Source organism: Thermobia domestica, chromosome 5 (genome assembly GCF_964235325.1).
Source record: "Thermobia domestica chromosome 5, izTheDome1.hap1.1, whole genome shotgun sequence".
In the NCBI taxonomy this organism is placed as follows: domain Eukaryota; kingdom Metazoa; phylum Arthropoda; class Insecta; order Zygentoma; family Lepismatidae; genus Thermobia; species Thermobia domestica.
In genome coordinates, this window is record NC_137458.1 from 126,714,839 (window position 1) to 126,734,594 (window position 19,756).

The window sequence follows — 19,756 nt, forward strand, 5'->3', positions numbered from 1 at the left end:
GTATATTTTATATATCATAAAAGTGAAATGATAGATTACAATATTACAACACTAAATGAGTCATTTATGACAATGAAATATTGCTATAAACAGAAGTATAGAAAAATAGATCATGAGAGTTAGGACTAATATTATAAATTCAACATTTACCTAATATGATGGCCGATGCACCTTTCAGCCTAGGTTTTTATTTATTGGGCGAAAAACCATATTGCACCATATTTAAATTTTAGAACAATTGTCAATGCCAGTATACTGATACAGGATCACAAAGAGTGTATACATTTTTTGGCGAACTGTATTCTTCTCAGTTGGTTGAAATGTAGGTGATCTACGAGATACATTATCCTTGCACATTACAAAAATCACAGCTGTGAGCAACATAATAAGATAAAGTTGAATGAAAATGAAAAATCTCTCGGACCCTCTTTCAATCTCTCGCGGCTACCTGGGGGTCCGCGGATAACAGATTGGGAAACACTGTCCTATATCAATCAATGGGCTGAAAAGCAAAGATGGTCCAGGTATTCAGCACCATTAAACATATATATCTTTAGAAACTTTCTTTAGAATATTGGAAATGGTTTATTTTCATTATTTATGGGTTTTCATGCTTTATACTCATTACAATTCGAATGCTATTGATTCCTGTATTGTAATTATTACATTTTACTTTGCAGGAGACCCACAAGAGGAATGTGTGCGTTGTGGCAAGGTATTTTTGGCATCCTCCAATCAAGTGCTACACGGCTTCTGTACGTCTTGTTATCAGAGTAGCCAAGGACTTCCTTTAATCAAGAGTGACACCTCTTCACCCAAATCAACAACAGATTCAGGATGCGAGTCTACGGAACGAGACGACGAAGAAAAAACAGATATCAGCCAATAAAACCCTTTCTTCATTCCTTCTCATAAACTTTCTGTACAGCTAGTGATTTTTATGTAAGAGAAATGTTTTTGTAACAGATAATACGATAGTTATAAAAGTATTGTGATCATCAAGCTACTCAGGAAATCCACAAACATCATCTGTGTTTGCATGGAGATTCAGCAAAAGTCTTCCATTTTGTTTCAAATGATCTATCGTTGGCAAGAACAGAATGCACAGATAACAATAAACGGACGTTAGATTCTAATGTTAAGTGCTTTAAGTGAAGGACGCTAGTGCCATCTAGTGCCTTAAGTTGTTTTGTTTTTTCATATCAGGAAAAAAAGGAGAGATATTTGTGAAATAAAATATACTGTGCTGTTCATGAATGGATCATTAAACGTTAAAAAAATGACTATGATACATATGAGTTATAAACAATGACAAATTAACACAAGGACTTGGCGATTGACAGCTGTACAATACATATTTTTTAAAGAGAAATTATAGTACAAATTACCACTCTTGAAGAGTGCTCCGAAAGAAAAATAATGATTTCGGGCTTTAATTAGTCCGAACAAAATTTTGTACACGAAGTAAAAGCAATATATTTTTCAAAATGTCTTTGTACAATGTTAAACTCACCAATAGTTTCAAAGGTGCAATAAAATGTTTGTAAATACATCATTTAATATAGATTCTAAGGTTATACATACATACATTTCATACGTAAAAAGTGTTTTATATAGATTTTTCAGACTTTTCTACAGTATATATATAAATATACTTTTTTCATTCAGTAACTTCATGCTGAATAAGATAATTTTTGAAAACTATTTCATAAATAAGATATTTTGAATAACAAAAAAGGCTTGAATGATGAAAAAGTAAATTTCTAATTTACTGCCATCTATATACCAATGACTCAAATTTTCATATTGACGAACAATCTGACAGTACAGAAAAGAATACATATTTCATATTACCCTTACAATTTTTGTTAGGATCAATTAAGAGTATTTACAACTTGAGTCTGATAATTGAAACATAATTTTGCTCTACTTGTATGCTAACTATATCATAGAGTGGTAGAAAAGGTTAACGTTTTATTAAATGAAATTGTGTACATTTTTCTTTGAACTTATGAATGAATACTAAATATAATTTAACAATAATCTATGGTATATTTTCGTTGTTTCATATAAGCTGAGAAATTTTGTAATTTGATACTTTTCAAAATTTGAATTACTTGCGAGACACAACTGAAAAGAAACGTAGCGACATAAAATTCTTTAAAGTTTTAAAAATCTATAGTTTGTTTCTCGAATTTCAAATATTTGGCCTATTTTTTTCTTATTTTAAATGTCTATTTTTCATAACTATTCATAACATTTTTAATATAAATTGGTAACATTTAGCCCACTCAAACAGAAGATAAATTACTTCACACATCACATGGGAAACCTAATGTTTTGAAATTGTAAGGTAAACAGCACAAGATAAAGTTTAATTTGTTCGAAGTGCAAGGGCTAATACAGAAAATATAATTCCTCATTGGGTTAAATTTCCGTCTACTTATCATTGTTTCGGGAAAAGGAAATTTGTTTCTCTCATAAAAAGAAAGAATAGGAGTTTGTACATTACTGAAACTATTTTAAATTATGAAGTTGTTTTGTCAAAAAAAAAAAAAGCAAAAACAAAAACAAACTAGTATTAGATGACTTCTAGCATGTTTATAATTTTTCTTACGTGTTGAGTATTTGTTTGCGAAATGTTTATAATTTTTTAACGAAACCTTTAAAACTAGACACACGGACGACAAACAATTTTACCGAGTAAAATCATTATTGTAATTGACTGAAAATTTTATTGTTTTAAAAATAAAGTAGGCGTAAATATAGAAGTTAGCAAGGAGGATATTAACGGTGAATTTCTATCTGGTGAAAAAAAAAAAAAAAGGTTATTGGTAGTCATGTTGCTGGGCAGAATTATATTCGCATGTGTGAAAGTTGGAATTCAGGATGTAAATTAGTTTGATTTCAACTTCCTTAAAAAATATGTGTAAACAAAAAAATATATGTAAACAGGTACAATTTTACATTATAGCATAGACAAGATATTTTGTTATCAGTAATGCTCGTTACAGTTTTTTTAAAAAAAAATATCCATTTACAAATATTTTTGTATATTTTTACACTTGTAAGTAAGTATATATTTCCTATTTTCCATGGTGATTTTTCTTCTTCTTCTTCCTCTTCTTTTATAGTTACATGTATGTTTATTATGCATGTAAACTCCTGTTACATACTCAGTTGCAAGATGTACATATTTATATATATAGTTTGCATTTAATGTATTCAAAAAATCCCGGTGTGTAAAACTTCCTTTTATTATTATTATTATTATTTTTAAATATGGCTGATCTGATTCTCATTGTAAATATTTGCTCAAACTTTTATATAAAATAAAGTAACGCAGGTTTTTATTTTTCTAGTCACAACTTTGTAATATCTTTATACATAATAAATCTGATTTTATATACAAAATTATCAAGTGTGTTTTGTGTACTACTCAATCCTTAGAATCCCTGGTATCTGTATACTCAGTTAATTAGGTTAAAACTAAACCTTTGTGTCATATTACATTCTTAACCCTTGGAGAGCCAAGCTACGAGGGGTGTCCAATAAGTTATCTACCTAGACAGGAAGGGAGGGGCGGAGCATAATAACGACTTATACGCACACCAAATCTACTGTAGGAATCCCGCTGCTTAATTTAAGTTCAGTCGGAGCAACGTAGTGGGTGTGATCAGGGTGTTTGTGTTATGCCGCGTAGCGAATGTTTGCCGGATGCAGCTGTCCCAAGACTTGGACTTCTTTGAGAAGGACCTGGACAAATTCCTGGTTCAATTGGTGACAGGGAACGAAACCTGGATCCACCATTGGATCCTGAAAGCAAGCAGGAGTTTATCCAGGTCCACCAACGAGATCGAACAGGCTGTTTCTTAGTGGTTTGCAGGCCACGACAAAGACTATTTTTTCTTCTGGAATTTCTTCGCTGGCCACAAAGTGGCGACGGAGCATAAACTTCCATGGAGACTACACTGAAGAACAGTGATGACCAGGTGAACCTATCTGCATTCCTTCCTGCCTAGGTAGATAACTTATTGGACGCCCCTCGTATTCAGCACTCGTGGAGTGCCAAGCAGGGTAGAAATTGAACCCCGACTTATTTTGTTGTGATGTATTTTGCCGTGAGAATTTATAAAGTCATAATTTTCATCACTTTGGCAGTCAATTTCTTCTTCTAAATTCTCAACATAACCCTCACCAGATAAAGAATCATATGCAAGAAGTTCAGGCTCTATTTCTCGTTTGGTCAGGGCTGCACAGTTCAGTCTGGAGTTTTATATACCTGTTACACAATTATATGCAATGCTTAGTGACAATTTCAGTGTTTACTAATGTAATATTGCATCATTTTCCTCAGAATTTATTATGTTACAAAGTAGTAGTGCCAGCACAAATGTAAAAGAACATACACTGTAACAATTTAAATTATTTTCCAAGAAGTGCCAACTGGGCTACATTTTGAAACAAAATAAAAAATAATAATTTTTAAACAAAAATTAACACTTTTTATACAAATATTGTTTCATTGCTATATTTTTAATTTATTTAAAGTCAGTTATAAGAAAATTGAAAGCGAATAGTCATTACCATATGTGGGATACAATTTGTACCCCTCTTGGCCCTCCTAGGGTGGGTCTTCGCTCAACTCACCCTTGTTTTCTTTTATGAATAACTTGTAGACAATGAATAACATGAAAAATATAGAAAAAGGGCCAGATGTTATCTGCAAAACACTACTACATGAACTATTTCAAGAACTTTCATATAGTATAGAAATTCAGGTGCCAAACAATTATGGCGTCATAAACTGCGCACTCAAATTTCTGATCCATAAGAAAGGTTTGGAATCAGAAATTAGTTTATTTAACAACAATTTGTAGTTACATGGCTCCTTTCTACGCATCTGGTGTTCTTCATTGTCTTCTTTAAGTTAAGCGCCAAAATTCAAAAAGTGTGCTAAAAGTCTTAGCTCAGCACTGATGGAATGGGTCACAAAGTTCATGATCTGTGACCCAGAAGGCCCAGAGGCAGTTAAACCCAAGATTCACCGAACCCGTGACCCGGGTGGACCCATGATCCAGAGTGGTCCGGGTAGACACAGTATGACCAGGAGACTACGAAACATCGTCTTACACATGAAGACTACATGTAAGATTGTTAATGTAACTAACAAACACGGTTCTCTCCTCCCTTTCTCTCTCTCTTCTCACTAATTTATAATTTTCTCTCTCGTTTATTGTTCGTGTATGTGTGTGTCAAAGTACTGGAAAATAACTACAAGGTTTATCAGAGTGTAAACTTGTGAGAATTATACGAAGAGATAAACAACATGTTTTTTCTTATGAAGGATCATCAATCTTTAAGCAAGCGAACCTGAAAAACTTATCGTTTACGAGTAGAGCATAAATGACACCACTAAGCCTAAACAATCTCTTATTAAATATTTTTGCATAGTCAGTGTCCAAAAACCACTATATTATTTTTAGCATAGAAAGACGAATAAACGTCCTCAAGACATGGATATTGATTAATAAGTGACACACTGAGAATGAATCAAATTAATATTTGAGCTCGAATAATGAATATCCATTAATCAACTATTAAATACTGCAGTAATGCTGCAGATCTGATATTTAGGCTGATTCTGGGTCACCGGGTTTGTCTGAATTGAATCACTTGTTAGACCGGGTCTGAGAAGTGATACGCAGACCCGGATGACCCGGCCATAAGTTGTGACCCATGACCCGTTTCATTACTGTAACTCACATAGAGCCTATCTTATCATTTCTTCCTGCTTTGGAACACTGCCAAATCTGGTACTGGAAATACGAGGTTTCCATATACTGTTTTATCATCTTTTTCCTCCAGTGAACCAGTGAGTTCCATTTAATCAAATTAATTGCTTATGTTTCTGTATAATTATATAATTTAATGTATAAAATGGAAGATTGAATCCAAAAGTATAGGTTAATTATTAAGTCAATTCCAACCTTACAAGTTCATGAAATAGTGAATAGTGTAACATGAGACGGACCTATTAACAAGTTGCCCCACTATCACCGATCAGGAATGCTAATATAATTTAAACATTCCCCACCTGGATATAGCTATATCAATTGTATTTGGGCAAGATAATCATTATTTATAAGATTACTTTTAATAAATTTAATATTCTCAAGAGCTGATAGTCTAATCAAGGATTTTTTAAAAAACTATCCTTTATAATGAATTCAAAAGGTTTGATAACAGCGATTTTAACAATATTCTAAATTTGATTAAATATAGCTTTCCAAGGATTCAATAAACACATGAAAGAACAATAAAGACTTAATTGATAAATAAAAATATACAATTAAACAAGTCCCATTACTTTTATGACCAAAACTGAGTAACCTTACATTTCATTTTAAACTGTTCGTGTGTGAATATAAATATTAATATCATTTATAACAATTATAATTGCTGATGTTCTTTAACTCTCCAGATATTTCAACAAGGACCACTACAACCTACGACCTACACAACTTAACGTACAGGGATTAAACCCTATATTGCTTTTAACACTTATTAACAATTTCAATTTGATTTCGATCGTTCTAAGTAGAAGTTTGCAACTGACAGCTAGAAGTGTTCAATCGAATAACAGTTCCTAAGTTCGTCACTATTGTCGCTACAAGATTCTAATAACTAGCGGCCAAAGCTAATCCAAGTTCAGTGATCGTAATATTTGTCTTTCAAATTGATACATAAATACATAAATCAGAACAATAGCTAGAGGAAGTTCAGAGAAGAATATAACTCAGGTGTGATCTTACAATAATCATAAATCTCCCTCTCATTGCATATCAGGGCTTCACAAAATGAGTACACTATCCCTTTATCGGGGTCTTTTTCACCACTAATTACCCCGATGAACAACTCCCTTTATTCCTTTATGTGCCTTTTAGTCGTTTACTCCTGGTTGTGCATTATTACAAAACTTTTACAATTTATACGCATCTACCATCATGAAGCGTTTTTCTTGCAACAAATAGGGCTCTTGAATGAAACTGAGTTCTTAACGTGCTCTTTCATCTGGGGAAATTTTCTTAATTTTAAGCAAATTACTTATTAAAGGAAAGAGCAGTAGGCAAATTTCATTAATACTCATGCACTAAGACATATAATTACCATTATTTAATATTCAAATACACACTTTAATATAAACTTTCTGTACAAAATTTTGTATGTAAACAAATACCTGTTTTCTAGTGCGACAAATTATCAATATATATAAAAATAAAAATGACTATATTTGTAACTTAACAACTCTTGAACCACTAGACTGATCTCGACAAAAATTTTCAACATAGATGAGGTTCGAGCCTATGTTGGCTTTTACCATTTCACTTTGAAGTTGCAACTTGGAGGAAGCAAGTGCGGATATATATTGAAAATTACCGATCTTAGTATCGAACCCATAATTTTCGGTGTTGCTGAGATGAACAGTGACATTTCTGATGCTTAAATTCAAATTCAGCAATGCAGCTTGGGGGAAGGGGAGGGAAAATACAGAGGTGATCAGAAAAATTGAAACACCTGAACGAAATTGCAACTTACCAGATTAATATGGTGTCGGGCCACCTTTCGTCTTCAGAACAGCCTTGATGCCACGTGGGATGGAAGCATAGAGGTCGTGAACGGTAGCAAGTGGAATTTTACACCATTCATCGTGCAGGGCATCGGCCAGTTCTGTGTGAGAGGATGGAGGTGGAAATCGTAGCCGGAGTCGTGTTTCCAAAACGGAACACAGATGTTCAATTATGTTGAGATCTGGGGATTGGGCGGGCCAGGGGGGTGTTTAACTTCATCCCGATGTTCCTCAAACCACGCTGCAACTACGCCAGCTGTATGAATGGGTGCATTATCATCCTGGAAGATGGCGTCATTATCCGGGAACAACATCCGGACCATAGGATGCAAGTGGTCTCCTAAAATTGCGACATAATCGTTAGCAGTGATTCGTCCGTTAAGTGTGACCACAAGACCCAATGAAAACCATGATATGTCGGCCCACAGCATCACCGAGCCGCCGCCATGTTTCACAGTTGGGCGGAGACACTGCAGATCATAAGCTTCTTTGGGCGTTCTCCACACATAAATACGGCCCGTGGTTGGGAATAGGGTGAAGGATGACTCATCCGACCATATCACACGTTTCCAGTCCTCAACGGTCCAAGTTGCATGGTCGGGGCACCATTTGCGGCGTGCGAAAGCGTTATGGTCCCTGATGAGCGGTTTGGCCCGTGCAACACGACCCCGTAAGTTCATGTCATGTAATTCGCGGCGGACTGTGATTGTCGAAACAGGGTGGGGGAGGTGCTGATTGAGTTCCTCCGTCACTTGCTCCGCAGTGGCACGACGGTTCTGCGTGACAATGCGCTTTAATACCCGGCGTGACCTGTCACTCATGATTTTCTTCCGCCCACTGTTCCGCTTCCCCGATATGGTTTTCCCGTGTGTTGTGTAGGCCGTCATCACCTTCGACACTGTCTCACGCGACACACCTAACACCGTAGCCACTGCCGTCACACTCACTCCACATAACCGCGCACCAACAATTTGCCCTCTTTGAAAATCTGAGAGGTCTCCCATTTTACACTACCTCCGTCTGCTGCAGCCACTGGACACTGCTGTTCCACTGCGCCTGACGTAGTATGGAGACCGACCTAACACACCACCACCAGCGGTCCGGCTCTGCAGGCGCCACAACACCACTGCCAACCCATACATCTGACGTGTTGCCAACTACAGGTGTTTCCATTTTTCTGATCACCATCTGTATATACAATGATCAAAAATGACCGATACTAGTGTAAAATCCATAGTTTTCGGGGTTGCTGAAATGAACAGTAACACTTCCGATGCTGTTTAAATAAAAATTCAGGCCCGCAACTTAGTGGACGGGGAAGGGAGATACATATATAAAAATGATTGAAAATAGCCTATATCAGTGTAGAATCCGTAATTTTCGGGGTTGCTCAGGTGAACAGTGACACTTTCGATGATGTTTAAATCCAAATATATCACCTCAAATTGGGGAGGGGATATATATATATATATATAAATGATGGATATTAGTGTGAATCCATAGTTTTCCGCTATGGATCCATAGGACCGCTGAGATGAACAGTGACACTTGAAATGCCGTTTAAATCGAAATTCAACGCCTTGACCTGGGGGCGGGGATGAGGAGAGATATATATACAAATGATCGAAAATTACCGATATTAGTGTCAAATCCATAGTTTTGGGGGTTGCTGTGATGAACAGTAACATTTCCCATGACGTTTAAATCCAAATTCAGTCCCGCAACTTGGGTAGGAAGAGATATATAAAAATGACTGAAAATGGCCGATATTAGTGTCAAATCCATAGTTTTTGGGTCTTTGAGATGAGCAGTGACATTTCCGATGCCGTTTAAATCTGAATTCATCCCCACAAGTTGGGGTCGGGGAGGTCGAATCCATAGTTTTTGTTGGTCGCTGAAATGAACAGTAATACTTCCGATGCCGTTTAAATCAAAATTCATCCTCTTAATTTGGGGGCGGGGGAGATGCAATCACAATTATATAAATGATCGAAAATGACTGATATTAGTGTTGAATCAATGGTTTTGGGGGGTCCTGATGTGAACATTAACACTTCTGATGCTGTTAAAATCCAAATTCAGCGCCGCAACTTGGGGGAGGGAGAAGCGGTGGATATATAAAAATGATCGAAAATAGTCGATATTAGTTTCCAAACCATACTTTTCGGGGTGACTGAGATGAACACTGACACTTCCGATTATGTTTAAATCCAAATTCAGCCCCCATTAGTACTCCTAAAGGGGGAGGGTGACATGTAAAAGTAATTGAAAATGGCTTATACTAGTGTCGAATTCATAGTTTTTGGGGTCCCTAATTTCATTGGTGACAGTTTTGGTGCCCTTTATACCCAAAATGAAACGTATTCTCCCCGTGCGAAAAATGGGTATTGTGCTAGTCTTTATTAGATATAATAACGAACGGAAGTATCACATGTTAAATTCTTTAACATATTTGTTGCTGCTCAAATTTACGCACTTGTGTAGTGTATGTGTGTATATGTAAATAAGATCATCTCTCTTTTTGAGTGTTTGAAAAATATGCAAATAATAAAGAGGGATTTTTGTCAGAAATCAGAAAACTAAAAAGTACAATTAAAAACTTTTGTTTTAAGTATTTTTCGTGCTAGCGAAATACATTGTATATATGCTGCAGACACGTTACAGTAAATAAGATTAGCATCAAGCAAAAAAGTAGTTTTTAAATTATATTTTACGGGTTTTGCCAATATTTCCGAACAAAAGATTTTTTCTAATGAGTTCAAAATTTCCGGAAATTTTACACACAACAAGGAAGATACGTATCTCCATAAAATATATATTTTATTTTAACATACTGGTATTAACTAAAATGATTCTGGCCCTGTTATTTTAACATTTCCTTGCCATAAAACGGTAACTTTATAAGATTACTTAAGATAATTTAAATGCGTCTATATTAATTAATCTAACTAGGATTATATTTGAGTATTTTTTGTAGCCATAACTCCATTCTATCACGGTGCTAACTTTAAAAGAGTGGTGCAAATATATTTATTGTCACAAAATTTCCCTATTCTAGTACAAGAAACATAACTACTCAATGATCTTAACTGTAAACTATTAACTATAAAATAGTTTTCATTTTAAAAGCATAATGTAGTAAAATATTCGAAAATTTCAAATTTTCCCAATTTTTCCGTTTTTTTCGAAGCTCAGAAAAAACGGTAAAAAACTGTTTTTTACCCAAAATTTCCAGGCCTTTACAACACTACTCACAACTTGATAGTTTTGTTATGTTTGTTTATGTGTTTTATAGGTATAAAGCAACTCACTCTATTTCTACTCGCAGAAGAATGTGGTTAGTGCTGCCACCAGAGGCGTACGCAGGGGGTGGGTCCTGTAGGTCCGGACCCCCTCCGAAATCCCGACTTTTTTTGTAAATGTAGTCTACTTTTAGGGGCAATTTTAGAAATTTTCATATAATTTAGCCTCAAATTGTATTTGCACCCCTCCTGAAATAAATTCCTGCGTACGTCCTTGGTTGCCACTAAGAAACAAAACAAAAAATGAGGAAAAAAAATAAATATTGGGTTAAAGGGATGATGGGTTTTACTGTATATAACTTGAAACAGAAAACGCTAAGATTATTTGGATAACTCTCAAGAAATTAAATATCGAGTCAGTTTTATTTGTTGTTGTTGTTGTTGTTTTAGAAATAACAGTGTTATAATATTTTTTGGGTCAATTATTTATGGAAATAACACTTAACGCACTGAATCATGTCGATAAAAATACGTATGATTACACAATTTTCTTTCTATTGTAATAATGAATGTCTCATTCTCTTTCATGCGCCGGCTGTAAAACATTGGAACGTCGAACGGGAGCTGGTAAATGTCTCGGATGTTAACTGACAAGCGAGACCTATGCTACTTCGCAAAGAAGGTTTATACATGACCATCAACAGCAGCGGCTCCTAGAAGAACCATGAAATAGTCTTTTGGAATGACATACACGACAGCATTTTTTTTAAAACCTAGAACAAACTAGTGGATGCTTTTCAGGGCCACAACATACTAATCTCACTAATAGCAAAGAAGGCAATTAAAAGCTAGTAAAACCTAAAGGAAGAAAAAAATATTACTCAGAATAAACAGCTTAGTACAGAAATAGAAAGAGGAAAACAAGGGATTCAACTTTTAAGCTATTTCAAACAGTTCATTTAAACTACTAAAAAACTAGTAATAGATCAGTTGATCAAAACATTTGTTCCATCACCGCTACCAGCTCCAAGCATGAAGAACTTTTTCACTCACCAAATATAAAAGAAGGTCCAAGTACTTTTAGCTTCCAATCCGGAAAAGTATTTATGCACAGCTAATAAAACATTTAGCCGATTACAACAAACTATACACATCTATGTTATAAAGATGATCGATTCAACATCATTAGGGAGATGAGACAGAGCATAGTTTCCTGAAACCAAACAAGAATTTTGAATTCTATGTCAAGGAGAAAGGAGTAAGTACTCGAGTGGTAGAAAATTTAAACTACTATTCCAACATAGGATCTGTTTCTGCTTCCACTTTCTGCTGCATGCTAGATAATGTTCTCTAAAACAATTCAATAAATTTTCAAAGGCAAAATAGCAATCTAGCTGGATGACTTATTCATGTTTAGAGGGGTGAATGTTACAATTATATCAATAACTAACTTATCTTCACAACAACAACAACAAAAAAAAATGCAAGCGTGAAGCTATTTACATCAAGAACTACCGTCATACTTTTACTATTCAAAAGGAGAAGAACCAGGGATTTCACCTTCAGAAAATCTTTGCTCAACAAGCTTTAAAGATCGCCATGCAAAAGCGATCTTCCATAGTAATATTATGATATTACGGAAATTTAATTTACTTATAATGATATAAATTCAGTTTCCTAACTAACAAATACCTATTGAATTTGGTGCACCAACTTATCCATGAAAGAAGCTATTTTCATCATCATAGTAACAGAGATTCATCTCAGCCTCAGAAAAGACGAAGTTATTCGTCAACTTCAAAGTCAAAAACTAACTGCATCGAAGTCGCAGGATAAATTCTGATAAAGGAATCACTAAGCTTTAATTCATCTTCTCCCTGAATCTCACCCAATAAATAAACTTATCACTACATTGGTAAACATATGCAAGAAGATATACTAAGTACAAGAATAAAGGGGCTTTCCGCGACCCCAATCTTGTTGAAAGTGTTTTAAGGTATTACCACACTAATAGAGAACCTTTGTAATCACACCGACTGCTATGGATGTTGGGTACACTTAGAGGAACATATAAATTCTAGTCTTTTGTGCTACGTTGAAGCTTTTGGTAACCGTTCAACTTGTGTAAGCAAATATCCATGTTCTCATCTACATTTCTTACCACAGAAATGTGATCCAGGATGATTTCTAAGAAACCATATCTTAGACTACAACTGCTCAATCCAATGAAGCACAGAAGAACCATTTCCAAGTGTGAAGACAATACTATAGCTGTGCATCCTCTGTCTAGGATTTCCATATCATATTAACTAAAAGACAAACACATAAAAAATACTAATCAAGAAATAGTTCTTATCAACAGCATACAAAGAAAGAACAGAACTAATACTAGAAATTGGAACTATGGTCCCACAGCTAATTCTACTATAGTCCTACAGCTAAATTATACATCTAATTCTCCACGACACCATTAGGAGACCATCGCTAGGCAACACCAATCAAGAAATTGATATAAAATTAAGAAAAGAATCCAAACGACTAAAAGATACTCTATCCAGAAATTAATATCCTCTCTTACTTCAAATACATTACATAATAACTCCACTCCTAGGCATATCCATAAGGCATTAGCTTGACCAGCTAACTACTTGAGAATGAGTGACGGCAACTTGTCATCATCACGCAAGACATATCAAACAAATCGAAGAAGAATAAAATAAATTCACATAACACGACAAGACATACTGTACATGCCACATAAAACATATTTCAAGATCAACTACAAGAAGTATTAAACTCAGGGAGAAACATGTAGAACTACGCCATTTTCCTAATTCTAGCTCTGTTACAGCTCTTCGACATGCTGCTACTGGAACCTATTTCTATCACAAAATTTCTATACAATTCCATGGACAAAAAATAGAAGCTAGACGTTCTTTCCTCACTATTGCGGGGGAAAGAGTAATTGCTATGATTTTTTATTGCTTGCCCAAGAGTTCTTCAGTGTTTAAGAACCCTCTTGCCGCTGGCTGCAAGGAAAGAAGGAAAGAAAAGCAGAAAGAAGATCACAAATAAGACACATACTTCTTCGAAACCAGGATTTTGAACATTGTATTATATATGCATACACAAAGAAAAGCCATACTTTCTTTTCCTGTGTGATTTCAGGAGTGCTTCTTGCAGTATCATTGCAATTTATGTGGCGCGTTTAGTGCACAAGGAAATCAAGTCCACTTTTCTTAACCATTTTAGAAATATCACCATGAACCCTTCTTTTTCTCTTCCTCCTCCTCCTTCTTCTTCAGTCAGCAACCTCTTGATTGAGTGACGGAACTTTACTTTGTTTCTAAAATTTCTTATTCTGAGCCAAATTTTTCAGTTCATTGTAATCTTTCTTACCTACATCTTGTAGTATTTCGTCGGAATATTTGAGTCGCAACCTTTGTTTGGGTATATTTTTTTCTGATGTTCCTTCTATGCCTAATGCGTGATTCCTCCATGTCTCGTAATGTGCTTAAGCATCCTACATCTTCGAAACTATGTTCTACAAATTCCTTTTTTCTCCATATGTCCCTCCTTTTCTCCGTATGTTCTACAAATTCCATAACTTTTCATTTGATACCTTATCTGTCCATGTAAATTCCAACATTCTTCTCTAGCACCACATTTCAAAGCTTCCATTCTCTATTTTCCTTCTCCTCCTAAAGTCAAGTTCATATCTCATCTCCATACAGTGCCACACTCCATTATTCATCAGACTTTTCTTCTGTTTTATGTCGATGTGTCGATCCAGTCAGAAGCTTTACTTCTCTTCAGGACTTTTTAGCCTGATTTGTGATATTCTGGATCTTATATTCTATTTACACTCTTATTTTACTCCCTAAGCAACGGAATTCTTGCCCACCTTTCGCCAAATGATCTATTTTGAACTTTATTTTTCTTGTTCTTTCTTTTATTGTGCATCTCATAACTTTGGTCTTCCTCTTTTTAGCTGACCTTCATGTTGAATTTGCTGCTCGTTCTCGTTGGTCTTGGCGGGTTTTAGTTTTCTAAGTTTCGAGCTTTTGCTCTTGCCTTCCATGTTGAGTGTTCTTCTGGCTTGTGTTTTTCTTCCTATTTGTGTTTTTGGGGCTGCGACTGTCGCGAACCCTCCTTGGTGGTGTTGTAGGCTAACACATTCCTACGGAGGTCGTGGCATTCGAAATGATTCTCTTCAGGGGGCGATTGTTCCTATGGCTGCAATGTCGTCGTTGACGTGATTGTGGACTGTTGCCCAGAATCTGGCGGAGAGCTGTTCCCTGACTTCTTGGAGGAATGGGAGTTCCAGGTCCTCGTGCGTTTGGGCGCTTGTTGTGTCAATTTCATGTCGAGTGATAGCTCTTGCCGCTTTGTTCTGGACAATCTGTAGTTGTTTGTGATGAGAAGGTGCAGCGTGCTCCCAGGCTGGGTGTGCGTATAGCAGGAGTGGTCGTACGCAGGTAGCGTAAACGTTCCTTCTTGCTTCGTGGGTGAAACTGGGGCTTAGCAGGATTGCCATCAGTGCTCCGAGTCGTCTGGTTGCCTTGGTTGCAGTGTCTGAAAGGTGGCGTCGGAAGGTCAGCCGGTGGTCCAGGATGACGCCGAGGTATTTAGCTTCGTTCGTGACTTGCAGGATGTTGCCGTGCATCATCAGGTTGTAGGCTCTCGCCCTGTGCGCCCAAGTGAAGTCAACCAGTGTAGTTTTCGTTTGATTAATTTTGATTTTCCACTTCTGTGTCCCCTCTTCAAGTTTCGTGATGTGGCGTTGCATTGCCCTCTCGACGTATCTGACGTTGCGATTCTGCGCGAAGACCGCTGTGTCGTCCGCGTAGGTAGCGAGGAAGGTGCCATGGTCCGTAGGTATGTCAGCCGTGAAGAGTGAATACAGGAGTGGAGAAAGGCAAGATCCCTGTGGTACTCCTGCTCGGATCGGTCTGCTATCCGTGAGTTGCCCTTCTCGAAAAACCTTGAAGCGGCGATTGTGGAGGTAGCTATGGATAAGTTTCACCTGATATTGAGGGAGTCCCGCCTGGAGAAGTTTGTGGACAAGTCCATCATGCCACACCCTGTCGAAAGCTTTCTCGATGTCCAGAAAGAGGCCCAGGGTGTGGCCGCCTTCATTATACTGTAGTGTGATCTTGTCCACTACTCGGACCAGCTGGTGGGTGGTACTGTGGCCCGGCCTGAATCCGAACTGGTGTTTCGGGATGAGGTCGTTCTGCTCGGCGTGGTTCAACATTCTTCTGTGGATGACTCTTTCCACTATCTTCCCCAGGTGGGAGAGGAGACTGATTGGCCTGTAGTTCTTCGGCTCCGTCCTGTGTCCTGTGGCCTTGGGAATCATGATGACTCGAGCTTCCTTCCATGCAGGCGGGAAGTGGCCAGTTCTCAAGATCCCGTTGGTGATTCGTGTCAGGAGTACCACAGCCTTTCTTGGTGCACGTTTCAGGGCGAGCGATGGTATGGCGTCGGGGCCTGCTGCCTTGCTGCTGTGAAGCCGTTTGATGATGTTGGTCAGTTCCCTCGGTGTCGTGAGGGCTGCTGGCGGAACCTCGTACTCCTGTTGGAGGGTTCGGAGGCTTTCCTGTACCGCTGCTTCTGTGGGGAGGTCAGGAGGGATGGTGTTCGGCCGGAATGTTTCTTCCAGGTGTTCTGCGAAGACGGTGGCTTGTTCCGCTGGGCTGTACACTAGTCCATGCTGTCCTCGGAGTGGTTGAGTGCGGGGAGGTCCTGGTGGTCGTGACACTGTTCTCAAGAGTTGCCAGAAGTCCCTCGACGGTGCATCAATGGCGCGAAGTTTCTCATCCCAGGCTGCGTAGGTCTGTCGCTGAAGGCGGTTTTTCACCCTTTTAGTCATTGCGTTCCACAAGGTTTTGTATTGTGGGTGGCGGGTCTTCTGCCAACGGCGTCGGGACCAGTGCTTGATGGCGATCAACGCTGCTGTGCGGAGATCCTCTGGTTTCTGATGATCTTGGTGCTGCTGCGTGGTTGATGCCAGTCTGTACGCTGACCTGATTGCCGTGGTCAGTGTTTGCTGCTAATCACCCTTGCAAGTCATTTATACCTGCTTCTGATATTCTCTCACTATCTACCAATAGCACGGTGCCATCTGTGTATTTTCTCTCCATTCCTAGGCTGTGGGTGTCCTTGATTTGTTACTTATTCAAAATTGGAGACAACGAGTACCCTGACCCAACCCGTTTCTTAATCAATACTTTTTTCCTTCTTTTTACCGTAATTGTTGACTTCTGATTTTGTAAAGTTATTTGTATATTATTCTACCCTCTAATTTATTACTGATTCCATTAGGATCTTTAACATTTAGTTCCATTCTACTAGGGACCCAATCCAAGATATAATAAAACATTTCTGCTTATTACTGTAATTTTAATTGTAAAGATAGGACTGCCTGGGGACATTGGGCAGGACCAGGTCAAAAGAACAATCATCATCCAAAAATGACAGTACTTATGTGTATTTTAAAATCTACATTTATATACTGTACTTCTATTTGTAACACTGACTAAATAATAATTAATGTCCAATAAAATTTTAGATCATATAACGCATTTCACTTCATGTAAATAAGTTTCAAAAATTGATATGATATCATACTTGTATACCGAAAAGAAAATATCAGTCGATTGAATTATTGGCAGAGAATTGGAATTAGAAAGAGAAATTAAAAAAAAAAAACTTATGAGTATTCAAACAAATCCTAAGGCAGTAGGTGACGCGAAGGACTTAGGTTTGATTCCCGGCAAAAGTTCGTGTGATTCGGATTCCATGATAACTTGTAAGCACACGTCTCTTATAGCATAGCTGCTGAATGGGACACTAAAATCAAAGCAAACGAAAAATTTAATGTAAGACGGTATAAGCTACTACAGTAGTAATTTCCAACTGCCCAACATGCCAATTACAGAGCACTTCTTTACGATCGGAGGAAGCAGAAAGAGAACACAAAGCAAAGCAGGGGAAGATACGAGATACGAAAATGGAAGAAGCAAGTATCGGCAGTGTACAGCCACCATCAAAAGTATCTCCCCACTAAGTGCTCTAATTCCATTACTTGGGGTCCGGATAATTTACAGTTGTGAGAACGCCTGGACAGATGCAACCCAACTTACACGTAACTTCTCCCGACACTTAACATTTAACCTCGATGCGCAAGCAAGGCGTTAATCTTCCTCATATCTAAATTTTGCAACATCCACTAATACTACTTCTATCACTCATTTTCAACAATTTACTTTGACACTTTAGATTTGAATTCTCTTTACTATTGTTTCTACATACGTAATTCTTTCTATATTATTATGATCAAAACAAGAGTTTTACAATATTGGAATCCTAAAAGTGTGCAATTTGTTGATGACATTTCACACCAAGTTTTTCCCCCTCAATTAACGGCGATGACTTAGAGTAGTGGGATAAGCATTGATTTCATATTACGGACTTTGTGTGTTCGATTCCCGTTAGTTATTATTATTATTTTTACATACTATCACTGAAGTAGAACTAATTCTATGTGAACAGGTATATATGAACGGGAACCCCTTGGCTACGGCCACGGCAACATGGACCCTTATAGTTTGTTTTACGCTATTCTAAAAAGAAGTGCACCAATAACAACATAACTTCATTTCCGCAGACCAAGTTTAATGGCCTATTTAAAAAAATGAATCCCAAAGGGCAGAACTGCCATAACGTCATATTTTTCTTAGTTATATTGAATACAGCTATATAAAGTTACTCAACACCTGATTACGAGGTCCTGATTGAATTGGAAACAAAGAGAAGGGGTTCCAAGGAACAGAGCCTGTAGTCGGGGGTCTAATCCCCCAGGGACTGTCGGATTTACTTGAGTATCGCCCATTTGGCAAGAAGGTCCTTTTAACCTCATTCTGCATAATAGGGACTCATGCGACAGAACTCTAAAGTAGGGCCTCTGAATCCTTACTCTGTAAGATCCGTACTTGGAGCCCTATAATTTTGAACTCAAATTGGACTTCTGAGTTCTCATGTGGAAGGAGGCAAAAAGAATTAAAATTGAACGTTTCTCTGAGGTTTTGTCATTTATTTTAATATCAGTCAAAGTATTTGAATACTAATGCAATAATCAAACGATGTTATAAGTTAGCTGATTGTTTTAAATCCTTTACCGTGTCATTATTCATATCAAGCACGATATGTTAAAGCGAATATTAAACTTACAAGTCAAGAGAAATCAAAGAATTTAGATTTTTATCCGTGTGTACTAGCAACGAAGTCATATGAGATAATTGCAATTACGATATTTAGGGTGTATATGACATTTAGCGTATACTATATTTTATTGGTACAAAATAGTATTGTTTATTGCATACTTTAAACCTTTTGAATCTCAGTCGCAGACATCCCAACCCCTATATATATATACCCACGACCCACGACGAACTGAACCCACGACTTTCCGAAATCGGAGTCAACGCTTTACCAACTGCGCCACGATCGCTTTGTATCGGTAGCCTGTAATTTGCATTATATAATTAGTTTGATTCTTTAGATCAGAAATTTCTCTAATGATATAATTTAAAAGTTCTAATATGAATTTAAGACTTCACTCCGTTGGTATTTATATGGAAAAATGGCACATTTGAAAATATTCTTGTTTTAATATTTTTTCCATTCTGATTCTCCAAATAAAAAAGACCTCAATGATTTATCTTTCTACATGCCACGTCTGTTTCGCCTCCTTCGTGGCGAAGTCGGAAGAACACGTGCCTACTAATTATAAGATTGGTGGTTCGCGCCCACCCTGTCGTACTTTTTTTTTTTACTATATTTAAACTCACTTTGATGTAAAAAAAAAAAAATCGCGCAT

At 37.1% G+C, this 19,756-nt stretch overlaps 1 protein-coding gene across 1 annotated transcript in view; it reads left to right on the forward strand.

The window, feature by feature from the left end:
- The window catches only part of LOC145686113 (uncharacterized), a 215,343-nt gene extending 212,768 nt beyond the window's left edge, over positions 1-2,575 (forward strand). Inside the window, exon 8 of the mRNA XM_081759080.1 lies at positions 681-2,575. Within this exon, the coding sequence (XP_081615206.1) occupies positions 681-889 (209 nt within the window). The 3' untranslated portion in view covers positions 890-2,575. The remainder of the gene's footprint in view (positions 1-680) is intronic.
- Positions 2,576-19,756: the final 17,181 nt, after the last annotated feature.